At 32.4% G+C, this 26,721-nt stretch overlaps 1 protein-coding gene across 2 annotated transcripts in view; it reads left to right on the top strand.

Annotated features, from left to right (window-relative positions):
• LOC123557518 (guanylate cyclase soluble subunit alpha-1-like) overlaps nucleotides 1–22,541 on the top strand; it is a 45,396-nt gene extending 22,855 nt beyond the window's left edge. For both annotated transcript variants that reach the window (XM_045349022.2, XM_045349021.2), the window contains 9 exons: nucleotides 10,329–10,396; nucleotides 11,564–11,682; nucleotides 13,753–14,453; nucleotides 15,457–15,636; nucleotides 15,821–15,959; nucleotides 18,142–18,308; nucleotides 18,755–18,898; nucleotides 19,438–19,592; nucleotides 20,284–22,541. In XM_045349022.2, the coding sequence (XP_045204957.2) occupies nucleotides 10,329–10,396; nucleotides 11,564–11,682; nucleotides 13,753–14,453; nucleotides 15,457–15,636; nucleotides 15,821–15,959; nucleotides 18,142–18,308; nucleotides 18,755–18,898; nucleotides 19,438–19,592; nucleotides 20,284–20,479 (1,869 nt within the window). In that variant the 3' untranslated portion in view covers nucleotides 20,480–22,541. The remainder of the gene's footprint in view (nucleotides 1–10,328; nucleotides 10,397–11,563; nucleotides 11,683–13,752; nucleotides 14,454–15,456; nucleotides 15,637–15,820; nucleotides 15,960–18,141; nucleotides 18,309–18,754; nucleotides 18,899–19,437; nucleotides 19,593–20,283) is intronic.
• Nucleotides 22,542–26,721: the final 4,180 nt, after the last annotated feature.

The following is a 26,721-nucleotide window of genomic DNA, read 5'->3' as shown; positions in this document are numbered from 1 at the left end:
AACTTGGCACAAAAATTCAACACATCGAGACGACGTGTGGAGTGCATGTTTCGGATAGCTCACTTCAAGGTCAAGGTCACATTTAGGGGTCAAAGGTCATACCTTCGGGCGTATATTGCTCCGCATTGCGGTGCACTTGTTTTTAAATAAAAACTGATGGAAACAAAAATCTTTGTGACAGACGTAGAAAATTACGAATCTGTATCATGCGCGTTATTTAGACGTTTTTTCTTAATATTTTTATTGGCAAACTGCTTCTTAATGGTGCGTTCTTCATGATTCCCCAAAAAATCAGTAAGAACCCGGTTCTTATTTCGTAATTTTTAACTGACAGGTTTAATTGGGAAGGTCATGATAAGACCACAATCAAGTGATAAAGGCAATTTATTTTTCAGACTCATTATTGTGGTGTACTTTACAGGAATGCAGTGACATACTGATATTACGAAGTGTGAAAATATTTAATTAAACATTTTATTCTTTGCTCAACATAATCCTTTGAAACAAACTGAAAACGGTCCACCATTTTGCTAGACATTCACATCTGTTTTGGCTCCAAATTACAGACAAAATAATTCACACTCAGCTTATACCTCTGAAGACACAAATTTGTTTGACAACAGCAATTTCATGGTTAATTAGGAAGGTCAGATTTCTTCACCCCCACATATTTGCCAATAAGTAGGTAAGACGTTCGCCCGGTTATCAGAACCTCTTACCTATACATAACCCGGTTCTATAAAGTATTTAAGACAAAATGAAAGGCAAGCCATATAGATTCTTTGATACGTTCCGTATAAACCATATCATTTGAAATATGATAATTTATTAGTGGTATGTTTGGATAAGGATAATAAGCCTTGAAGGCGTTTCATCTTCGTAGCTGTGTACTTAAATTTATTCTTTTGTTAAAATTAAAATATGCTTTTTATCAGATTGCCTAAATAAATGAGCTACGTTTACTTTTAGATTATCTAGTGCTCTAACATGGCTCGATTTAATGTTTGTAAGCTTCCTAATTGTTCATATTTTTTACGAAATATGCCGAGAAATAGATATTATATATATATGATGTATATGATTTTGAGCAAGGGTTTTGAATTGTATTGTTAAATGCCACATGGGGCTCTTGCACTGAACATATCAGATGAGTGTCACTGGTTACTGAAGTTTATGAATCCTAATTGTAAACATATTTTTTGGGAAACGATTTATTTTCGCTTTTAGACTCTCGTAGTTTTCGACACTGCTATATTTTCATTCACGTGACGCTAAATGCCAGTGTTTACGTTTCTGAAAACTTATCTGAAGACTTAGTATCAGAACATTGAAAATACAATTTTTATGTTGACAATTCTGTCTAAGAAATACGACGCTCACAACGTACCATGGGCTTAAAATTTCTATGACTTGTTTTGAACCACTATATTATTTTACAAACACAGTTTTTTTTTACTGCGACAAAGAATGAACACATTTGTCGATAATTATAGATCATTTTCATCTAATAGTTTCTTTCCTTGGGAAGCTCCAGACAAAAGTATGAAACTATTCAAACAACTTTATGAACAGTTATGAATAGAAAAGAAACAGAACAGAACGGATTTTATTAGACATACACTATACAGTTTCTTGGGTTTTACATCATAAAATCTACAAACAATATAAAAGAGACATATATGGTAAAAATACGCGTATGTTTAGAAAATATATATTAATTTACTTAACTAAATGATGTGTATGAACTTACGAATTCTTTAGATGAATTTCTTCTGTTCACAGTTAGTGATAATTTGTTACGCAGTAAGCAAACGGCTACGTACATTTAGAGCTTCGTTTATAAATTATTCAGATTTGTTTGGGCTACTTATTAAATCTACAAATTTAAAAATGTCTCTGTCTATTATAACACTTAATACATTTCTGGCGCAACTCGTTGTATGGTGCACATAATAGTATATGTCTTTTGATGTTTGTATCTTGTTGAAAGATCATTTTTCATGCTAAGTTATAACCAACTACATTTTAGTCAGTAGTGAACTTGGTCGTTCTTTATCACATGTCTGCATCAATCACAGACAGGCTATGGTATGTACACACTGATTGTTCTGTTGCTACTTTTGTCTGGTCTGGTCTCAGTGGAAGATTGTTTCAACCAGACTGAACATGAATTCATTATATTTCCAACAATGTTAATATCAAATAATGTTTTCGTCATTCTCACACACGTCAGTTATTTAAGTAACCAGTTTTTACACAAATACACCATGAGTTTTTCATTCACATGGATATATGAGTACGACTTAAGATAATTTGAAACAAAAGAAAATGTAATTTTTCATTTCTTCTTTTCTAGTCAGGTATCTGGAAAAGAATTTCCGAGGAATATCCGAGGAATATCAGTTTTAAATATTAAGGAGGTAGGTTACCTTGTTTCAAGGGTAAATTCAAATTAGTTGAACCGCAGCATCTTTTTGTATTTCGTTTAATATGAAGTTTTAACTGCTAAAATCTCAGTTTCGTTTGTCTCTGTCTCTTCAAGTTCAATTTTTATCCAGGTTTGAAGAACATGACCCTCCAAAGATATTTCATATTAAAAGAAGAAGGAAAATACGGATATTTAACACTTTTCAGTGTGTTTTAGTTTCATTGATATCCGTAGAAGTCAGCATAATCTATAATTTTACTGGTATGCACGTTAGCTTTCTAATATAAGCTTAAAATATATATGTCGCGGGGCTCGTGTTTCCATGGTAACGCATTTTCTCTCATTTTTAAACAACTATGTATAAAAATAGGGGTTTTCGACGGCTTCAGTGCCATTCTTTTAATGACCAACATGGAATATTTGGGTAATATTATGAGCAAAATACCAAGCACTATACATGATACCCTATTTTTCTTAAAGTTTAAAGTAACCATGGCAACAGAGATGTTTAAATGGCTTATATCTTGCTTTTTCTCGTAATTTCTTATAAAATAATATTGAATAAGATTATCTTTCTAGTTGATGTAGCTTTAAAACATATTATTTCTAACGTAAGTTATATTTTCGTGTTATCTGCATTTATTCAAACAAATTTCTAAGCTTAGAATACTTACAGCAGTACCCCTCGTCTGGCATTTTTCATGGAAAAATCGTTCAGATTGCTACTATTATTCTGATGGATATTGTTGAAATGAAAATAAAAAGCCGAAGCCGTGTTTCTTAAATAGACTAGTGTCAACGCTTTTGAATTTTACATTTAGATACATAGGTCACGGGCTTCGTTTCCATGGTAACATCAATTCAATTCAAGAAACCATAATTGTCTACTGAAATTTGAACAATTTTAGATCTTAGTTTTAGTAAATAAGTAACAAATTATCAACGGAACCTGAGAAATAGGTATTACAAATCAAACTGCTAGATTTTTTATTTGAAAATGGCCGTAACAAGTAACCTCTCACCCAACTATATTCCAAATAACATTGGTAACCATCATCCATTTTGTTACATTCCGCATAACATTTCAATATAACTACATAAAAGAAGCAAAATATTAATTATTATTCAGAGCAAAAGACTCATAAAACATATTTCAGCAAATAATGGTTATTTGAAAATAGTTTGACTAAAGAAAATGCACAGAATTACGTACTTTCAAGAAAAAAGCTATTAATTTTGCGCGGTAACTGTCACGTAACGTCATGACGTCAATGACGTCATTTTAAGGTAACATTGTTTTGAAGCGTTTCTGCGGCAATTTATTCATTATTTCTGCATTATTAAACCATAAAGCGTCAGATCGAATACAGGTCTATGATTTGTTTTCAGAATAATGAATATACAAACACATTTAGTTTGTCGTAAACGTCGTCGTAAATCGTCACGTTAGTTTCCGGTTGGACATGCGCACATACAAATATAAAGGTAACCTACGTCCTTAAAAAGAGACCTTGGTAACTTCTAGCCTCTTTGATAACAAGCTTAAACGCTGATAAACAATTCAAATACCTCAGATGCTTTTACCTTGTTTCATCTATGGGCAAAACACACAGAAAATGGTGTTAATTAATTAAAGATTGATTGGGACTTTACAGCTGCTTTATTTGAAGTAAATCTAATAATACTTTCTGAAAGACAAGTTAGGAATGCTGTTATCTGAAACATATGAAAACCTAATACAAACGCGTCTCATAATCAAATTCATAAATCATATAGGTAAATGTCAAAACTTCCAGAAGTACATATGAGCCGTGCCATGAGAAAATCAACATAATGGGTTTGCGACCAGCATGGATCCAGACCAGCCTGCGCATCCGCGCAGTCTGGTCAGGATCCATGCTGTTCGCTTACAGTTTCTCTAATTCCAATAGGCTTTAAAAGCGACCAGCATGGATCCTGACCAGACTGCGCAAACCCGCTATGTTGGTTTTCTCATGGCGCGGCTCATATGTACTTTTTAAATTGCTCAACTTTGCCTTTAATGGGCTAACCCACACATTTTAGGCGAAAAAATAATTTCTCTCAAAATCCATAAAAAGTGAGTACTCTGAAAGTGACTAGTGCTACAAACTTATTGACATAAGATTATTGCAATATATTCTTATAAATAACCAAAAATATGTTGTAGAAGGTATTAAACAGTCGCAACGCTTTTGAAATAATGCAGAAAATTTACATTCATTCTGCGTTTTTACCAATCTCAAACTTTTATTTTTACCCACTTTATCATTTATCAGTGTCATATATACGTTCTATGCCAAACTTGGTGGAAATGGACATGTTGAACAATTTCACCCAAACTGTGGGCGAGTAGCTTTAAGCTGAAGTTGTACGCATACTAGAGCCATTAAACTAGTTGTACATTCTATGGTCTATATAAAACGCTACTAACTTCGCCATATATTCAAAATCTAACGCATTTAAGGTGTTTAACTTGCACGTAGTATTGAACGCCTAGAAAGTGCTTCGAGTTTAGCCACATTGAAAAGGACTTGAGATAATGTCTAGAACCACCTTATTTATTCGGCTAAATTATTATCTGTAATTTATGTGAAAGTGCAATCCTGTTTTTTTTAATTTTCTGATGGTCGCTTCCATTAAGTTCTATTTATTTACATCACCAATGCCGAACCGCAACAACTGCACACTAAGTCATGAGGAGATGATGATGTCACGCTATTTTCGTAGGACATTGTTATCCTTAAATGTCAAGATCAACTTTTTTTTATATATTTATAAAATTTAATTGGATTATAAAAACAAAAGTCATAAAAATATACTGGAGAAAGTTTAAATTCACAAAAATAACGATTCTATACCGACCTTTTATTCCATGTGAAGAGTACCTCTATCACTGGTGGGCAAAATATTGCAGATGGTACCAGCCATTTGAAATTGTTCAATACTGCGCAAAGTATTGCAGATGGTGCCAGTCATTTGAAATGTCTATGTATAACTCTTCTTGAAACTGTTTTATTTACGATTTAATGGTTAAAAATATGTTAAAGTAGAAGGTGATAGCGTATGAAATTATAGCTTGACAGATTTCTGGCATGAATCCTGGCAAGGTTTCAATACGTGGTTCCCTTCAGTACAGAGATCCTAACAGTATAGAAATATCTCTGACGCTGAAATGTTTGAGCTAGGGCGAATATACAAATAAACAAAACGAATTGTTCGATAATAAGTTCATGTCATATTGACATTTGAATACAAAATGGTTATTTGAAACAGAAGTGATACTATCTAGTTTTACAGTCATGCGCAATTAGACACAAAATCTATGTATTTTATGATGAAAAACATCGGGATCCATTAACTTGATTTAGGACAGACACCTTAGCAACTTCATACCTATTGCGTTTAAATCAGCAACATATTTTATCGTATTTCAATTATGGGCGAAACATTAAAAACTGTATTGAAACTGTGTTACTTTTTATCAGCATTGGACAATGAAGTATAAAAAACGGCGAATGATTAAGGACAATAATGTATCGCTATATCCAGAAAAACACGTTTGAAGACTAATGCGTGCTACCAGTAACAGTGCATATCTTTGATTTAATTATTTATAATTAGAATCAATTTATTTTATGCTTACTAATGAAATACTGTATTATATCAGTTAAATATTTTCATACCTCATCACTCACACTGAAAATATGAAATCTATATTTTAACACTGTGAGAGGTATAGCTCCGCCCTCTCATACTAATTGTGTATGAATTTTAAATTATTTGCTTAAAACAGGAGGAAAATTGTTTCGCACTTTGTTCTTTATAGTATATTTCTCGATTCAAATAATTTTACTTAATGGGAATTTCACAACGTTATGCAGCAAAAAATAGAATGAAATGGAACTTTATGTTGTGTGCGTCTTTATAACGTCACAACACGTCTGACGTCATGTCTGTTTACGCGCGTCTGTTTCCCGCGCTGAGATTAAACATTGTTACAATATGCACATCTCAACATAATTGAACATAAAATAAAAAGAAAATTTGTTTCTTTTTCATGAATATGAAATATATCTCACCTCGAAGTGAGAAAATGTTCACATTTTCACTCGCGCTACGCGCTCGTGAAAATATTTGAAATTTTCTCACTTCTCAGTGAGATATATTCCATATTCACACAAAACAAACAAATATCCTCTATTTATTTATATATTATTATTATTATTATAAACAAAAAGGACTGAAACTATGTGCCATTATGCAACAAAATAACTGTTAGTACGTTACTGGTTAACGTCAAAAATTATGATCATTATTGAGATTTATGAATAGGTGTGATATGTAACTGGCTTAAAATATACCATTCACTAGTTTTAACGTTTATGTCTTCATCAGAAATAAAAAATGTACAGTATAATCGACGTCACGCTCTTTAAGACACTAATGTCAACGTGACAAAAACTCTAATAATAATGTATATATTGTATCACTGCACATAATTGTTGAAAGATTTTTTTTTTCATATTAATAGTTCTTTCTTAGATCTATGTACCGGAAAAGGAATTCTAACAGTACATGTATAGGAATTTTTCCTGACTTGTTTAAAATTATCAGATTATTTCATTTAAAACAACATAGGTATTCATTCATTATTCCAATAAATAATGAACATTATCATTAACAATCAATCTTCCTTATCTTAATGAGTCTTACCTTAAGAAGCGGGATTATTTTTCTTACATTCTTACACTGTTCTTTTGTCTGAAAGGGTGAAACTAACACCTGCTCTTCCATTATGATTATGTTCATTTTGATACGAGAAAATATCATGCAGCTGTACACGGTTACTGCAGAAAGCTGAACCATTTAATTCTATCTAGTTCTCTTTATCTCTTCCACCAATCCAGTTTACAGCCTCAGTAATCCTAGGTTTTTACGCCCTGAAAGAAATAGATGATCTTTAATCGTTTTTAAACGGGACTTTATTTTCCAGTACGGAGTCATTTATCATTGGTTTTGCATGGGTGTTAGTCGAATCATGTTTAACATGTTAACGAATGTTTTAAGATCTAAGGAGAAGACATGAATTTTGGTAACTGCAGGCCTGGTAAATCCAGAATTACCGTACAGAGCAGTATATGGGGAGTGGCGAATTTGAAATACATCACATGTTGAATAGAAAAATATATGATTGTCCTGTTGTCGTATTTAGACCTACGAACTTTATGGTTTCTTTGAGATAATTGGCTGCTTAAAAAATGATTTTATGCTCCCCTACAGTCAAGCATAATCCCCCAGCGGGTGAGCATAATCCCATAACAGGTGCGCGTAATCCCACAATGGATGAGCATTATTCCCACCTGATGGGCATGAGTCTAGAAGATTGTTATGTGTTTAAAGGGAATTCCGATAGTTTTTTATGCGCATCTTTCTGCACAGCCGACACATCCTATGGAAAACTGAGCTGAAGTCAAAATTTGTTGAAACATGTTACAGACAGTCTTAAATATGAGGAATCTTGAATGAAATAACATTTTTGATAAGTTTTATCAGTAATCAAATGTTGATACTGGTTTGTGTTGTACTGACAAGTATCATGCCTGACAGGTATCTTGCTATTTTTGTGGTTGTGTTTTCCCATCGCATTTTAGTACAAAGACAGTGTTGTTCATATAATGTAAGATAATTGACTTAGTACTGATAAGACATTATCACATTTCAGATTATTTAGTATTCAATTATAGAAAGAATTAAGAATTTTTAAAACTTTTTTTAACTTCTAGCAGACATAATGTAATCAGTTTGGCCGGTTTCGCGCCATTTTCCGTCCGAACAGGTGTTGTACGCTAGCGGTCTTAACATAAAAATTAGCCTGGTGACCCATACATTTTTAGCCATTTTTATGCTCACAATACAATTATCTATAAATAAGAAAAACAGGAAAAAATTCTATGAAAGAGTTTTCTCAAAATTTAAAAAAATATTCTCCACTATCGGCATTTTTCACTGAAAAAAGTTCACAAAAGTAAATATGAAACAATATTTTTTTTCATTTGTACCCATTGTTGTAAGGATAGAGTATTACAAATATGACTATGATATCAAATAAGTAAATAATAAAATCTGTAAAAAGAAAAAAAAAACTTATTGTGCTGTCTTGATGTATATTTTGGTTGGTATTTACAAAAAAAAAACAACAGAAAAATATGAAAATGTTGAGAAATCGCTAGCAGTTTCAGCAACAGTGGGTGTGTTCAAAACAATTTTTCATAAAAACAAGTCTGGTGACCTATTGTTTTTATTTGTTCATTGTTTTCAGCACAAATTTTCCTATCATATATGTGAATTAAAAAAATTTCTATGAAAGGAAAAAAACTATAGGAATTCTCTTTAAGCCACTTCGTTATGTTTCAGAACTCAAGTAAATACAGATTGTTTCACTTACAATATAGGTATTCCATCATGATTGCAATAAAGAATGAACAATATCAGTCGTAATCAATCTTGCATATCTAAATGTGTCTTACCTTCAGAAGGATTATTTTTCTTATACATTTTTTTTTGTGAAAGCGTGAATGCACCGACGCATCGATAACATTTTTTTATTTTTTTGATGCGTGAAAATTCCACGTTGTTTCATAAAATTACTGCACAAAGCCGATTCAGTTTTTCTTTTCTTTGTCTTTTCCCAGTCCATCTTCGTGTGGCAGTAATACTAGATTTTTTTTAAAGCATCAAGCCTGAAATGAAACGAACCTTAGAAAATCAAACGTTTTTAAAATAAGAATGTACTTTTCAGAGCGGATAAGGTAATTCAGGAAGACCTAAATTGTCCACCTGTCATCTTGTATCATAGCTGTATTGTGCCTGTATTATCAGAACGACTTTCATTAATTTTATTTGGGAAGAAAAAGTAGGTCATTAAAATGTGTGCGATGTACTGTTCACTGGTATCAAACAGTTTTACTTTAACCTGCATTGAACTCACAGTATATTGATGCATTTGCATCTTCAAACTTTGAAAGTTTAATGCATTCATATTTCTGCGCTTATTGAATACGTGTCAAAATGGGTAATGCATCCTTGACGGGAGCAATAAATCGAGGGTTGGAATCCCACAAGAATCTTTCCGATATAACTGGCTGTTAGAGGTCATCTATTTTAAGACTGGTAACCACCTCCCTTCCTGTCTGGTGCCCGAGTCCAACGATGTCTTATGTGTAAATATTTAAATTGTTATATGCCACCATTCCACAAAACCTGCAAGAGTAAGACTCATGCAGGTAAAACTAAGTTAAAAAATAATACCGCATTCTTAAGGCCACTCACTAACTCAATATTGATAAATGAAAAACTACTGAACGACGTCCTGTAATCGATGTTAAAAGCTTTCAAGGCAAACAGAAATTAATGTTTTATTTGCATGAGAAAATTACTCTAGAAAACAAGTTATCTGTGTATAAATCCCACATCAAATATAAATCCCACCTCTTTGATAACTGGAACTCAGCATCAACAAGGAAGCTAGATTTCCGTGACAACTGATCAGACATGTTTTCTACCTGAGTAAACGAAATGTTGTAGAGGGTATACGGGAGTCACCAAGTCGAGGTAACCGGCCGTCCGGCAGTCCGTGCACCCGTGATAACTCAGGAAGGGTTGGTTCAGTTCATCTTTAAAAACGTATGTTGTAGGTTCGAGATCAGAATTTTTACGCAGAATTCCGCTTAACTGGTAATAAGGTTAATAACTGAATGTTTCATTTGGCTTACAGCACAGTTATTTCTAGCTTGATATACATAGAAAAGCCAAGAATATATATACCGTTCAGATGGTGCTTGCCGCTATATTTATGTTGTCGGCGTTTTTATCATTTCAGACTGGGTTCATGTACAGAGCATTGAACAATCTTCTTAACAAGGAACCGTCCAGTTTGAAACAATTAATGTAAGTACAATTAAAGGCTATAAATCTTTTTTTCATAATTTCAACATTTAAATATTTATAATTAAAGTTGTTTGTTGTTGTTGTTGTTGTTGTTGTTTGTCTGCATTTCTGTCTCTTATAAGCTCTTATAAGAGAAAAGTAATGTACTAACTTAACGGTAACTGTTACAGAAGCCCGACAAAATCTTGTACAGCCTCCGAGTGTGTTTTACGGAAATACTCAGAAGTTACAGTATTGGAAGAGATACCTACGCGAACATATAATTCTTCAGTTCATCAAGTCATTAAACTGAGGTTAATATCTGGAACATCTAAGCGAAAAAAGACCCAGATAACGACGGCTTTTTGATATCTGATAAAATCATAAATTTATAATTGCATACTAAGTCTGTGTTTAGAGCATCATCCGAGACCAGTCACTATTTTATGTTTACTATTATGTCAGGTATTTTATCTTTGTCTGATGCGCATATTTCTCTCTTATCATACCTCTAAGATGCCATAATTCTTTTGTACTATTGTTCTAGGGGAAAAGTCATTATTTTGAACAAAGTGACTTTTATATCATTTGATACAATTACAGTAGGAATTTATGATTTCCTCTGGCTAGCCGTAAAAGATAAATCTTCCTGCCATGCGTTCCTATTATTTTACTCAGTATACGTTTTCTTCAGAAATAATTCATGTGAAACCTTATCATTTCTAAAAAAGATTAATTAATAACACTTTTTTTCTGTATTTTTCGGTATACACTGAATTAAATTTGCCTTGACATGTATCAGTCTATATTTTAAACTAACTACACGAGTTTTAGTACAGTGAAGCTAAAATTAAATATTTCAAGTGGTAATTATGCATCTTCGTACATTTTATAAAACTGCGATTGAATGCATCTTCGTACATTTTATACAACTGCGATTGAATGCATCTTCGTACATTTTATAAAACTGCGATTGAACACCACTACCATGGGTTCGCTCTAAGATACTTTTCTAATGGATAATGAAAGTTTTATACGTTTGCTGATTAAGTAATTATTGAAATAAAAGTAAAGAAAATAGTTCTGTTGAAATGTTCCATTGTCCAATCAAAAATTACCCTTTTTATTTCACAGGCATACAATGTAGGTCTTTTCGGAGATCACCGTTATATTTTTTCACTGTTTTAGGTCTACATGTTCATCAGCTACAGGGTTTGAAGACAAAATGGAGAATATTGATATGCGCCACCAGCCTGTAGATGAATGTTCACTTCTGGACATCATTAGCCACTCTGCTCAAATTCTTCGTAAGTACCATACGTCAGAAACCATTGCTCAGTAATTATATTCATAGCTATTTTTACTCCAACTGACAAGTATTTAAGAAGGAATCTATTTTCCTCGTTATATAAAACCGTTCAAAACAATTGTTACGTATTTGTAGAATATTTTATAAGACACTTTTTCTTAGGAAATTAGCTCGAAATGTTAAGTAGATGTAACGTCATTCAGTTATATCTTCCCTTCTTTAATTCCACCTGTACCAACATATTTTTTCTTTTTTAGAAATGGAGTAGGAACAATAGAATGTTAGTTCAACGTATAGTTGTATATTTAATCTAAAAGTGCGTCTGTATATTTATCTAAAAGTAAATTTGTTTACTTCATCTAAAAATGTTTTTGAGTATTTTATCAAAAAAGTGCACTCACACATTTATTCTAAAAGACAGTGCATTTGTACATTCAATGCAAGAGACCGTTTTAACATTTATTCTTAAAGTACATTTGTGTTTTTTAATCTTAAAGTTTGAATCGCGCCATTGAGAATATATAATATGAAAATTCAAGAACAAATATTCAATTAATTAATATAATTCCAAGACGTAATAAAAATGATTGATTTCATCTCATTTGTGGCACTTTCTTATCTACATATCTAGATGACAGTTCTTACATAAACAGATAAATTGATATATCATAGCAGCATCTTAAGATTTTATGCGGGGGCCTCCGTGGCCGAGTGGTTAGGGTCGCTGACTTCAAATCACTTGCCCCTCATCGATGTGGGTTCGAGCCTCACTCGGGGCGTTGAATTCTTCATGTGAGGAAGCCATCCAGCTGGCTTACGGAAGGTCGGTGGTTCTACCCAGGTGCCCGCTCGTGTTGAAATAATGCACCGAGGGGCACCTGGGGTCTTCCTCCACCATTAAAGCTGGAAAGTCGCCATATGACCTATCCTGTGTCGGTGCGACGTTAAATCCAACAAAACAAACAAACTAAGATTTTATGCATGGAAATGCGATAGGCGTATTTATTTCTACAGATCCAGCAATTACGAAGATACCACCTTTGTTGTAGTTTCGAAAATTTTGTATTTGATGTGCTTTGAGATAGCATGCACAAACTGTGTAGAATATCATTATAGAAATCTTAAGTTTAAGGTACCATATCCTAAGTTAAATTGCAGTATATTTCCACATTTGATACAGTGTTTGCTTTTGATGCAATGGAATATAAGAATTCTTAATAACTTTGTAAGTTATTACCTCTAATTTGTAGTGTAAATTTAACAAAATTCATATCTGATAATTTTGATATTTTTCCGTAGAAGGGTTGAAAAGAATTATTAATATTTACATGTATATATTAGGAAAATAAAATATAAATAAAACACTCATGTACATCATGTGTCGTACTCAGATAAAACAGTCTTTCAGGATTTAAATCGTACTCAATAGCATACCTCGTGTAGATCGTTATTTTTCAGGGTTTTAGTCGTATTCGATATAAAACACTAATGTTGACCGTTATTATCAGGGTTTTAGTTGAACTGTATAAAAGCACTCCTGTAGATCGTTAGTTTAAAGGTGTTAGTATATGAAAACATTCAAGTACACCGTTATTTTCAGGATTTTAGTCACATTCGATATAAACAATCACGTAGACCGTTAATTTCAGGGTTTTAGTCGCACTCTATATACAATCTTTCCTGTAGACCGTAAATGTCAGATATAAAACCCTCATTTTCTTTTATTATCATAGTTTAAGTTGTACTCTACATACAAACACTCCTGTAGACCTTTATTATATATAAAACACACATTTGCCCGTCATTTAAAGGATTTTATTTATACTCAATGTAAAAACTCTCCTGTAGACCTTTATTATCAGAGTTTAAGTCGTACAATATATAAAACGCTCCTTTAACCGTCATTATAAGGATTATATTTTTTATTCAGTATGAAAACTCTGCTGTAGATCATTCAGAATTTCAGTCGTACTTGATATAAAAATCTCTCGTAGACCTCTGTTTAGTGTTTTAGACTTAATCATTATATTTACGATATGTTTGTTCAGCTGATATTCTTTCTTTTCAGAGATGAATGACCACGAATTTATGCGACATCTAGGTGAGGAATATTTCCGTTTGTGCCTTTTGGAATATGGGGATGCCATCAGAATGATGGGCAGCAACATACTCGAATTCTTCAGCAATCTTGATGGTTTACAAACTTACATAACGTTATCGGAGAAATTTAAGTCACAGGTGCCACCTTCATCAAGATGCGAGTACGAGAATAACAAGATGACTCTTCATTTCTATACTGATAAAAGGGAACTTTTAGAATACTATGGTGGCATTGTTGCAGGAATATCTAAATATTTATTTCAAAGGGAAGCTGAAGTGACAGTTAGTTGTAGCAATACTCCCGGCTCTTTACATCATATTATTAGTGTAAAGGTTGAAGATGAAAGGTCAACCCCACAATGTAAAATATGTTCTCCGCAAGAGAGTGCTAGCAAAAAAGCATCTGACAGTAAAATAAGCACGACAACATTTTGCAAAACATTTCCCTTCCATTTTATTATTGACAAAAATCTTGATATTATTCAAATTGGGGAGGCACTGTGTAAACATGTAAACACGGCAAAATCAACCAGCAAAAAGAGGCTGTCTTTACATTTTGAAGTGCTGCGACCACGAATTGAGCCGCTGACATACTCGGCATTGCTCTCACATGTAAATTTTATGTTTAATCTCAGGACAAAACAAGCAGACAAACATTGTAAAAGTCAGGTAAGTAGTTTGTGATATTTGTGAAGTAACCATTGAAAAGTCGATTTTAAACTAGTCAATGAATTAGTGAGAAGTATAAGAACAAAACAGAAGATGAAAATACCAATTTGGTTTATACATGAAGAGCATATGAACTTTACGATTTTATTGTACTGAAATATTTTATCAATCGAACCGAGCCTGCAACATTTTCATTTTTGTCGTTTTTTTGGCGACCTGTGGAGTTTCCACTTTTCTTTTACATTCAAATATTCTCAAACCTTCCTGTAAAGATATGGGTAAATAACAGATTATATAAGTGTAAATTTACTTTAAAAAGAAGCGGTTTTAAAATAAATTGTTGTATGAATTCATAACATTTAACACAAACATATTTTATCTAATTGGGTGTTGTTGTTTTTTCTCATAAAAGTTATACATTTCATATAACAACTTTATGAACACATTTTTAACAACATTTGTTCGAGAATTGATTCCTATTTTGGAATATCGTAACATTCTAAATGTCATCAAGTCGTTTGATGACTGCACACAAAAAGAATATATGATGAAACTGATATGATCTTGAATAAATACTAACTATCAGAGATCTCCAACTGGTTCAAAATATCTTAATTATCATGTTAGCCCCTCGACAGCTATAGCCTTATAAGCATCATGAAATATATTTTCGTGCTAGATCACATGTACATTTGACTACATGTACAAAGCAAACGGATTGGACTACTCTTGTGATAATAGTTTAAATCATATCATACAGTTCTTATGCATTCCTTTTAAATTACTTAATGAATTAAGTTTTGTAAAATATGACCATTTGTTTATATCTTATTTTCTTGTTTATGTAGGGTACTACGTTATCTTCAAGAAAAACATTTAAATCTGTATTATTATGATAACGAGTTTATGCGTGAACACTGAAATATAAAATAGGGTTATTGTAACAGTATCTTGGTCTGGGATGTTGTATTCAAGGAATCAACTGGTCTCTTTCTTATTTCAGACGATGGAGCTTAAAGGCCAGATGATCCAACTACCAGAGATCGATGGCATCCTCTTCCTGGGCACACCAAGTGTAGAAAAGCTTGATGAATTGATAGAAAAAGGTCTTTATATTTCCGATCTTCCTATACATGACGCCACTAGAGACGTCATATTAGTAGGAGAGCAAACAAAAGCCCAGGTAACATCAAATAAGAATATTCGATTTTAGTTTTATATTCTGTTGTTTTTTATCTTTATTCTTTAGATTTATCATTCACATCAAATACTAGTAAACATCTTATTCCGAAAACTACGAAATGGTGAAAGCTTAAATTAAATTCAAATGCAAAAATATGTCATGAAGTTTTTTTTATAATTTGCAGGACGGTCTGCGCCGACGTATGGAAGACTTGAAGAAGAATATCATAGAAGCAAGTGCTGCTGTGGAAGAAGAAAAGAGAAAAAATGTCGAACTTCTGCGCATGGTGTTTCCGTCAAATATAGCTGAAAAACTGTGGAGAAGTGTGTATATTCTTCTTTAAGGCACGAAACAAACAAAGTTGAGTCGCTATTACATCCCCCGCAACCATCTGAATAGGCCTGTTGTGTTGCATTTCCTGTTCACTCTAGGAGTCCATTTCAGACATTTGGGGGAAATTCAAGCTGACTTTAATAATATTCATTAATCCCGGACTTGTCTCTGTTGCAAGAGGTTTTAATCGTTAGCTTTCTTCTGCCCAAACCATTTTTGTCTGCAGCTATGCTCATTAATTATTTAGAACCGTTCCGGAAGATAATATTTGCTTAATTTTAGTACGTTTTTATCACCCGTTTGACTACGATGAATGCAGAGTTTCATGCACTGCTATTTGACAGCAAATAAACTAAGATTTCATCTGTTTGTTCTTGTACTCCTTAAATATTTATCAAACAGAGACTGATGCCTGCAGCTAGGCATAATTCACAGTAATACTTACTTCTAAATAAGAATGATATTTCCTTTTCATATATATTAGATGTGATGTTGCTAAAACATTATTTCTACGATTTCCCCTTCTGATATTCACGGTGGATCTGTAACAAAAGAAAGAGAATAGATAGAGCATTTTTTGCTTCCCTTCTATAGATACCATATGAAAAACTTGATTTGTATCATCTGTAAATGTTTTCAAATAGCTGTTTAAGTACAATTTTTATAAAAATGCAGTCATGTTAAAGGCCTAACACTTCATTTAACGCAAGACAAACGTTCAGGGCGGGCTTCCAGAAAAAGGTTTTAGAAAGTTATACCACATGCAATTTAGTAATACAGTCATCAATAATACAATCGATGTATAATTCCGGGAGCAATAGATTACAAATCGTACTGAAAAATATAATTTACATCTAAATGGCCTCACTTTAGAAAATGTATTGACAAGACGTTTTGTATTAACGTTTCAGTAAATTGCATCCAGAGTTAGATATTGAACGGTGTTTCGAGTTCATTATATTTTAACCCCTCATGAATTCGTGAATAAGCACGCGCTACTTATTCGAAGTAAAAGTACGTAATAGTGACAGAAATGCAAGAAATAATGCCAACAATAGATTACAAGAAGAAATGAGAATAGTATATATTTTTTCTCTTGTAACATTTATATTGCTACGAAAAGTATAGTTTTGTATTCTATTTGAAAACAAAATGTTTCAACATTTTACTATTCATTCTGATTCTATCAGAGAAGAAAACAGCATAGAATACAGAATAAGTTATATATGTAACGTGTTGATCAGTGAATTCTTGAGTGTTGTGTTTCCGTTGAAATTTTTCGCTGGTATAGAAGTATAAAATTGTTAAAAATCGAAAAGGCATTAATTATCATTTATTCTTGAACAACGGTTCAAAGCAATATTGCATTTAGTTGTAACTCTATGAAAGATATTTGATTGATAAACTGAATAAAAACCAAATACCCTCTAAAATAATAATAATATATCATTAACGTCAAATTTTCAAAATGATTTACTAAAGTCTCCAGTAGAACATAATTTATTTATCTAATTCATAAAAAGCAGCATTAAATCATGTAACTATAAAATACATTTCAGATGAGAAAATAGAACCTCAGTATATAGATAATGTGACGATACTGTTCTCTAACGTTGTTGGCTTTACGTCTATCTGTTCATGTTACTATAAATTACATTTCAGATGAGAAAATAGAACCTCAGTGTATAGATAATGTGACGATGCTGTTCTCTAACATTGTTGGCTTTACGTCTATCTGTTTATGTTACTATAAATTACATTTCAGGTGAGAAAATAGAACCTCAGTGTATAGATAATGTGACGATACTGTTCTCTAACGTTGTTGGCTTTACGTCTATCTGTTCATGTTACTATAAATTACATTTCAGATAAGAAAATGGAACCTCAGTATATAGATGTGACGATACTGTTCTCTGACATTGTTGGCTTTACGTCTATCTGTTCATGTTATTACAAATTACATTTCAGATGAGAAAATAGAACCTGTGTATAGATAATGTGACGATACTGTTCTCCGACATTGTTGGCTTTACGTCTATCTGTTCATGTTATTATAAATTACATTTCAGATGAGAAAATAGAACCTCAGTGTATAGATAATGTGACGATACTGTTCTCTGATATTGTTGGCTTTACGTCTATCTGTTCATGTTATTACAAATTACATTTCAGATGAGAAAATAGAACCTCAGTGTATAGATAATGTGACGATACTGTTCTCTGACATCGTTGGCTTTACTTCTATCTGTTCTTCATGTACACCTATGGATGTCATCAATATGCTGAATTCACTGTACACAAATTTTGACAATTGTTGCGGATTTCTGGACGTTTATAAGGTTAATATTACTTAACATTTTCCGACAGCTATTCTGGAATCCTCGATATTATAATATTAAATAAAAATCAATATTATTTCTTATAACAAAATAGACAAGTATTACGGAATGATCGACGTTTAAAAAATTGAAATAAATAAAGTTTTCTCAACCTGTTCACAACTTTTGATAACTTTTGCGGATTTCCGATGCGTAAAATGGTAGTTTACACCAGTATGCTTTATTATCTCTACATTTGACAAATTTCCTCAATTCCTACATTGAAAAGGTTAAAATAAATCTATAATCTTTAATTCTTTGAACGCAAATTTAGACATATTTTGTGGATTTGTGTTCTTTACTCACATATCCGAATGTCTGTATAAAAAAGTAATCTAATTTAGATGTTTTCAAGAATGTTTTAAGTAATATGCTAGACTAATAAAAGGTTTATTTCTTATATATAGGTAGAAACTATCGGAGATGCGTATTGCGTTGCAGCTGGTCTGCAAAGGCCATCAAAATACCACGCGATGCAAATTGCTTGGATGGCCATTAAAATGATGGAGTTTGCAAGTCAACAAAAATCACACGATGGTAAAGTTATACAGGTACGTACCTTATTTTTCACGGAAAAATCATTTAAGTTCTAATATAGATGATAGAGATACTGGTTGTAGCAATAGTGTATACTAGTTAAGACACTGTTACCTGTTTTATCTTTTAACGTTTTGTTTGAAAAGTAGACATATGAAGATGCTTTGGAAACACAGAACACAACTAAGTAGACTTTTAGATTACTTGGTTAAACAGTGTCTATTCATCATATGTAATGTGCAAAACTGTTTATAGCTCCCTAGCCTCGGCAGATTTATACTTTGATAAATTGAATTTACTCCATGTTCACAAAGTAATAGTAATAACAAAACCAAGTACAAAATGATTTCATACGACCACAACATGGCACTTTAATGTTAAAAATCTAAAATCATTTAGTATAAGCAATTGGTCTATCTAAGACAGACTTGAATACCAGTGACTTTCTCGATGATATGATAATTAAATATGCGTGATTTGCTTATGATTAACGGAAAATAAACGCTGCAGTTGATCGATACTAGGTTTATTGTAATATAATGTTATATTTAAGATGCGTATTGGTTTGCATACGGGTAATGTGCTGGCCGGTGTGGTTGGAGTTACTATGCCTAGATATTGTTTGTTTGGAAACAATGTCACTCTCGCTAACAAATTAGAATCGGGTAGTGAAGCGACCAAAATCAACGCAAGTCCAACAACGGCAAGGTATATCTTTACTATGAGTTCAGATATGTTTAATCATTTACACAGCACAATGTAAACATGGGAGAGAAAAATAAAAGCGCAATTAATACATAAAAATGAGACGACTAAGGATGTCAAGGAGTCTTTATCTGTTGTAATATTTACGCTTGATTAATGAATTCACCTCACTTTTAAACTCTTGTTTCAATAATATAACTTATCCTGGTAATACTTGAAGGAAAAGCAGTAAAGGCCCTAAGAAACACGACGTATGATTTAATTAATCAGCAGGGTAGATAGCATTTAGTAAACATTAAATGTTTACATTCTAATGTTTTTGCGTCAATATCAATTTGTGCAGTTGATTTTAAACGTTACATTTGACAAATTAGCATAGGGTATTCGGTAAGTAGTCTGTAAAAATGTTTATGCTTTCTGTTATCTCATAAGCAATATTGATTGAAACTAAACCTGCCAGTTTATTTTATGCCAAAATACATACAAAACAACTGAAAATAGAAAAGGAGGTTATCATTTTCACTGATCAAGTGCATTTGTTATCGATTACTGTTAAATTACGTGCAATTACTATTACTGAAAGAGGAAAAAGTGCACTTTTCGGTATATACGATTCTGCTTCATAATTATATAGTCTGTACCTTAAACATTTGATTTGATACATTAGATTTTATAATTTTTTGTTTATTTAAAGGTTGCTGTATGAGGGATTCAAGCTGACGCCAAGACCACGTGAATGTCTTCCACAAGGGTTCCCATCTAATATTGAAGGAACTTGTCATTTTGTTGATACCTATCAGTTTCCTTTTACAGAACTTCAAAATGACCTTACAACCGCAAAACATATTGAACTCGCTGTAAAGCATTATAAGATAAATGAGATCAACTAGTCTTATATATGATGTTATTCTTGGCTGCGTGATATATTTTCTCTTATTGTGCCGAAATACATTTTCCTAATTCAAGTTTTTCTGTTCCCAGTAAATAAGGACAGAACACACTATTGGTGCTTTTCCCTGTAGTTAGCATTATACACTATGACAGTTTTATCTCGATTGCGAAGATTTAATTAAGGAACAGTACACCAGCCGCCTTTCGATTCGCAAGTTTATTATCTTTTTTTCCAAATAGGAAACTGGAAATATAAATAAAATATATACGACAGAAATACGAAATTAACCAATGACATTCTGTCTGTTGTCAATTTCTTATACAGTTTTCTTTTAATATTTAATATTCGATCTGATTGAAAGTGATATTATCATCGGCGGCTTATGTCTCAAACAATATTAACACAAGACAGGCCATTTGTTCCCATATAACCCATATATGATACTCTCCATAATTCAGCCATACATCCAAGCACAATCATGTGCATTTCTATATTCTAAAATGAAAGATAATCTTCATACATAGTTGCTTCTTTCTCTTCAAAGCTAGGTCTCTTTTCTCCAAAGGAGTTATTGTAATATTAGTACTAAGGTCCTGACTGCAATCTCTGTTGTAGTAATTAATTTGTCCAGTTGTCACGGCTGGCCCAGACGGATGGAACCAGGCAAGATTGTTTACAAAGTATGTTCCTATCTGTCCTTCAGCAGGTTGTATGGTTGATATACTTTCTTATACGCCTGGACCACTTTGAGAAGACAAATGACGCCCCATTTCAATGCAGCTTTAACTACAGCTTAGTTTTGCTACAAGTAGACAAGAAAATACATTAAACGTCAGAAATGTATAATAAATTAAACGCATTAAACATTTGAAATGTATTATGTCAGAAACTGCAAAGTTACACATTTTACATATCTTTTTGGCGGCGAGTTCGTGTTCGTTTAGGCACTTGTTTAGCGACTTATCTCTACCTGGTTTATAATACTATCAAATCCACTCATAGCTAGATGGGAATATTCTAATTTCTAGTGAAAATGATAATTACCAACAGCCCAAAAGAAAAAAGTTACTAGAAAAATGTTTTGTTTAATGTAAATGTAATATTATTAATTGAAGTTAACCCCATTCGATGACAGATCAATACAATGTTACATAAATTTGTTGATAAGACATCTTGTTAAGGTGAGAATTCCATTAGTAAATAGCCCGTCAAGCAAAATAATGTCTTTTTCTTTCTCAGTATCAAGCCTTAGAATCTATTTATCAGTTATCTATATTAATTATTCAAAAGAAGTATTTTAGTTGTTGTTAGTTATTCTAATAAATTAATGAAACCTTTTAGGATATTAATTGAACCTAAAGATTGTGGTAAATATTTTCACATTGTATGATAAGCAGTCTTCAATTAATAGATATACTTATTTATAGAACTGTAGAGAGAAATGAACACGACGGCTTGTTTATAGTACAAAATAAATCGTATTTATTATTGTTATTCGTTTTTGTTATCAATTTCTTTTACATCACATGTTAAACTTTTTTTCTGATATATTAGAAGGTTTTTTTTTAAGTTGAATTTTTCTTAATCATATATTATTTCTAAAGCCCCCTGGATATTCTTACTTATGTTTTTGATAATACGTATAGTACATGTATGAAATTTCTCATATATTGGAAAGAATATAATAATAGTGCAAAGACATCATGTTATTCATTTACGACCTTTACCCATTTTCAAAAAGTTCACAGAAACACAGATGCATGTTTTGTTTTTATTCAAAGACAAGTAAGTTACTTAGACAAAGAAGTTACCTTTTTCTTGTCTTACAATCAAATTCGATTGTTTGCAAATTCTAGACAGTTATGTGTACATTTTACCGTTTTAAAATTGGGCTGATGTGTAAGACGTTTCATAATGTGTATGCTTGAGAATTTTGAAAGATGTTGTTAAAGTCTCGAGCGGGGCATCTATAATAATAACATTGTTTTTGATATATGTAAAAACTAAATAAATATTGTTTAAACTTATTTTCTATTTATGTATTAAAATATTATGAAATACATTGCGTTTGCTCATAGAATTAGTGTCCAGCATAAATAATATTTTTCAATAATGTACACACCAAGTGCCACAAAAGTTTTTGAAATCTCCTTAAAAGACTTTTTACAAAATATTATTTTGACTGTTAACCAAATATAAGACTACGTTTCTAGTTCTGACACAGCATGCACCAAGTTTATTGTAATTGAATAGTGGTTTACGAGATGAAGTTTGAACAGCCCATGTAAATTGAAAAGTTTAATTTCAATTTCTAAGAAGCAAACAACCTCTCTGACTGTTTAACTCCTATGCAATTATTCAACAGCACGATCATTTCACTGTTTAATTAAGATGTAATATATATCATCTCAATAGTGTCCATTGTAACACAAAATACTCCCCAAAGCACCAAAATCCATCTTGCATGCATAAATTAAATATACCTACTAATACCACATGAAGTTTGAACAGTGCATGTAAATTGAAAAGTTTAATTTCAATTTCTAAGAAACAAACAATTTCTCTGTCTGTTTAACTCCTATGCAACTGTTCAACAGCAAGATCATTTCACTGTACAATTAAGATGTAATCTACATCTGCTCATTAGCGTCAGTCATTTACGTTTTTTTTTAATTTCTTTAAAAGACATTTATTATAAAATATTATTTTGACTGTTAACCAAATATCATACTACGTTTTCAGTTCTGACACAGCATACATCAATCTTATTGTTATTGAATAGTATTATTTTAACTGTTAACCAAATATCACACTACGTTTTCAGGACTATTTAACTTCTATAACTCCTCAAAAGTGTTCATCGTAACATAAAACACTCACCCAAAGCACCAAAAACCTTCTTGCATACAGAAATTAAATATACTTACTAATAGTTGATCCACCAAGCCCGCGACATGGTCGATGAATTACTTTAAAAGTGTATAGATCAAAGGGAATCAGAAAGATTTGTGTCTAAAATTTAAGTAATGGAAATTATCTCTAATTATTCTAACAATCCAAAAGAATAAATCCACGGGTGGTAAACGCGCAATCCAATTCTCACTGGGAATATGCTTAAAAATGGTTGCGCGACTTCCGGTGCTGGTGTTAACCCGAGTTTTGAGTTCTTATGCGTAAGAATATATCACGAAGGCCGTAGGCCCGAATGATATATTGTTTCGTATAATTATATAGAACGAAAAATTCATTCGGGTTGTTCAAAGGTAAATCACAATTGGGAACATATTATTTCGATTCTAATACAACATACTAGTATCAACCGCGTTGGAAAAAATGGTAACTACTTCTTTCGACCGTGCTACGTACCTGGATCGGATGACGTCATTGCACGCGAGTGGTTTATTGCAGAATAACCCGAGATAGATTTTGCTCTACATGTATGTAGGTTATTTGCTGGTCGTGTTACAGTAGAGTTTAAAATATCTATAACACAGAAAAACGGGCAGTTATCGACTGATATTTTAAAATATCTTAAACAAGATATTAATCGAATACCAAGAAGTGCACAACAAAGAAAGAACTATTTTTTTTAGAAAAATCAAACACTTTATTGGAACTTGCATTAAGCAGTATATCAATCGAAACCCAAAATGAAAAAAGTATTTCTTCAGGCAAAAATCATTTTTTCTCTTCCTTTGATGAATCCTGGAGATTTAGTTAATCGATGTTGTACACATTGCGGTTTCATCCAAAGGAGCGAAGCAATGTTTATGATTGTGAAGATTTACTTTCGGGGTAGGATAAAAACAATATTTACATTTCTCACCAGCCGGTGGATTTATAGACATTGTGGCATATCGAACATGTTTTAAATGCCACAACAGATGCCAATAAGTGAATAATAACGCATTAAGAAAACAGACAGTCTAGAAGGTCGCGAAGGTCAATTAATGTCTGAACGATTTATAATATTATTATTGCATCTGTTAAAATTCTCTGTCTCCTAGACCTGAATAGTCGCTTTGAAAATCATTGAATTATGGTGTTTCTGTATACGAAAAATAGAATTATGTTTATTTCAGCTTTACTACCGGCTTCATTCGAGAAAATCGCCAATAATACCTTTATGTAATAATATAACGTCGTTGATTAATTGGTTTTGATTAAAGGTTCTCAATGGTACCTTGTTTGAATATTACATATCATCAGAAAATAGCTGCATCCGATTAATTTAATCTTCGGATAGAGGAACTACAGGCCTAACAAAGTTGCACGCTAAGATATAGTCTGGCAATCGACTAGATAATCCTTTGTTATTTATTTTCATTCGTTATTCTATTATGTTCAGACCCATCTTTAAGGCACTGATTGTCTACCAACATTATGAGAAAAAAGGGACATAATAATACAAAATTTGAATAGCCTCAGGAGTTATCTCCTGTAACACAATGGTAAAATCTCTAAAAGATGCTTTAGAAGCATAGGATGCAACCAAGCAAAATAACTGCAGACTCGGTTTGACTGAGTCTGTTCATGAGTAGTAATGAAATGTGCAACACCTCTCACGCCCACTAGCAACGGCATACTAAGCGGAATTCGATCTCAAGTATTTAAAAAAAATTAGTTTTTAAAACCCTTATATTGTCGTCGTAATTTATTAAAAAAAAATGTTTACAAAGCACAGGAAATATGGAAATAAAAACAAAGTGATCCTATTTAAGATAGAACAAATAGACAACGCCGCTCTACTTTTCTTACAAAGTTTATCTTTATTTCCATAGCACCCTTTCTTCCATAACCTCTGTTCATATCGATCGTTATTTTTTATCTCTTCTTTTTTATCGTGTGCTTGTATTCACTAACAATCATTACCCACTTAACCTAAGATCTTGGCAGTTATTATGAACCTTATCAGTGATGAAGTATATTTTTGGTTTCTCCAAAGACATTTATCACTTTGGTTGTCCGCATTTTTTAAAGCAGTGCTCTGTACGCTCTTTCTTAACTGAAATAAGAGCTAAATCAAGTTCTATCTTAAATACACACAACTGATTGATTGATTGATTGATTGATTGATTGATTGTTGTTGTTGTTGTTGTTGTTGCTGCTGTTGATGTTGATGATGATGGTGATTTTTCTGTAAAGTCGAAATCGTTTAGGTCATAAGGAGACTGTCAAAAGAAGATCTAGGATGTCCTTCGGGGCAATATTTGACCTTTGGAATATAGTAGTCTTTACATATATTATGCCATATTTTGTCCCTTTAATGCCGTGCGCAAATAAACTAAACATTCAAAAAACTAATATTATATCACTGTTGATGGTAAGTAAAGGGAGAATACTGCAGAACCCCGTTGATGATTTTCATATATTTATTAAGAAATCTTAAACAGTAAAATTGCTAAAATAATGAGACACAATTTTATTGCATATTACATTACACATTATGATATAAGACATTACGATACTAAAACATAAAAAGTGCAAATCGGTTAGACCTCAAGTCATAACAACATTAGAAACCGTTAAGTTCGGCAAAGCTGAGTTAATATTCATTATAATATTGAGTATAATGGCAATTTGCTTGTTAAAAATGCAGTGCAGACATTTAAAGAAATAACTTCAACAAAAAACATTAAAGTCGTCCATTAATACATTTACATTTTGTATTTTGTAAAACGTATTCATAATGCTATTTATCCTAAACATTTAGCTTTTTTTTGTTTCAACAACTGTGCGTTTAGTGATTCAATCTAACAAGATGATAGTCACATAAACAAGAGACTGGCTTTCGTCCTTCATATTCCTTGGATATGTTTTTTATTGTTAACAGTAGAAGATTGTCCAACAATTTGTTTTTACACTAACATGGGTCCAAGCACCACATGAACATGTTATTTTATTGCCTTACAGTTTACTTACAAAATGTTTCAATACTTATTGAAGACACCCGTTCAGCCCGGGAAAAACATACATATTTGAGCCGCGCCATGAGAAAACCAACATAGTGCGTTTGCGACCAGCATGGATCCAGACCAGCCTGCTCATCCGCGCAGTCTGGTCAGGATCTATGCTGTTCGTTATCAAAGCCTACTGCAATTAGACACACAGTTAGCGAACAACATGGATCCTGACCAGACTGCGCGGATGCGCAGGCTGGTCTGGATCCATGCTGGTCGCAAATGCTCTATGTTGGTTTTCTCATGGCGCGGCTCATTTATCTTTTTTTTCTAAATATTT

The sequence above is a fragment of the Mercenaria mercenaria genome, chromosome 5, assembly GCF_021730395.1.
Source record: "Mercenaria mercenaria strain notata chromosome 5, MADL_Memer_1, whole genome shotgun sequence".
Taxonomy (NCBI): Eukaryota; Metazoa; Mollusca; class Bivalvia; order Venerida; family Veneridae; genus Mercenaria; species Mercenaria mercenaria.
The sequence above is the reverse complement of the archived record's forward strand: the minus strand, read 5'-3'. Positions and strand labels throughout refer to the sequence as shown.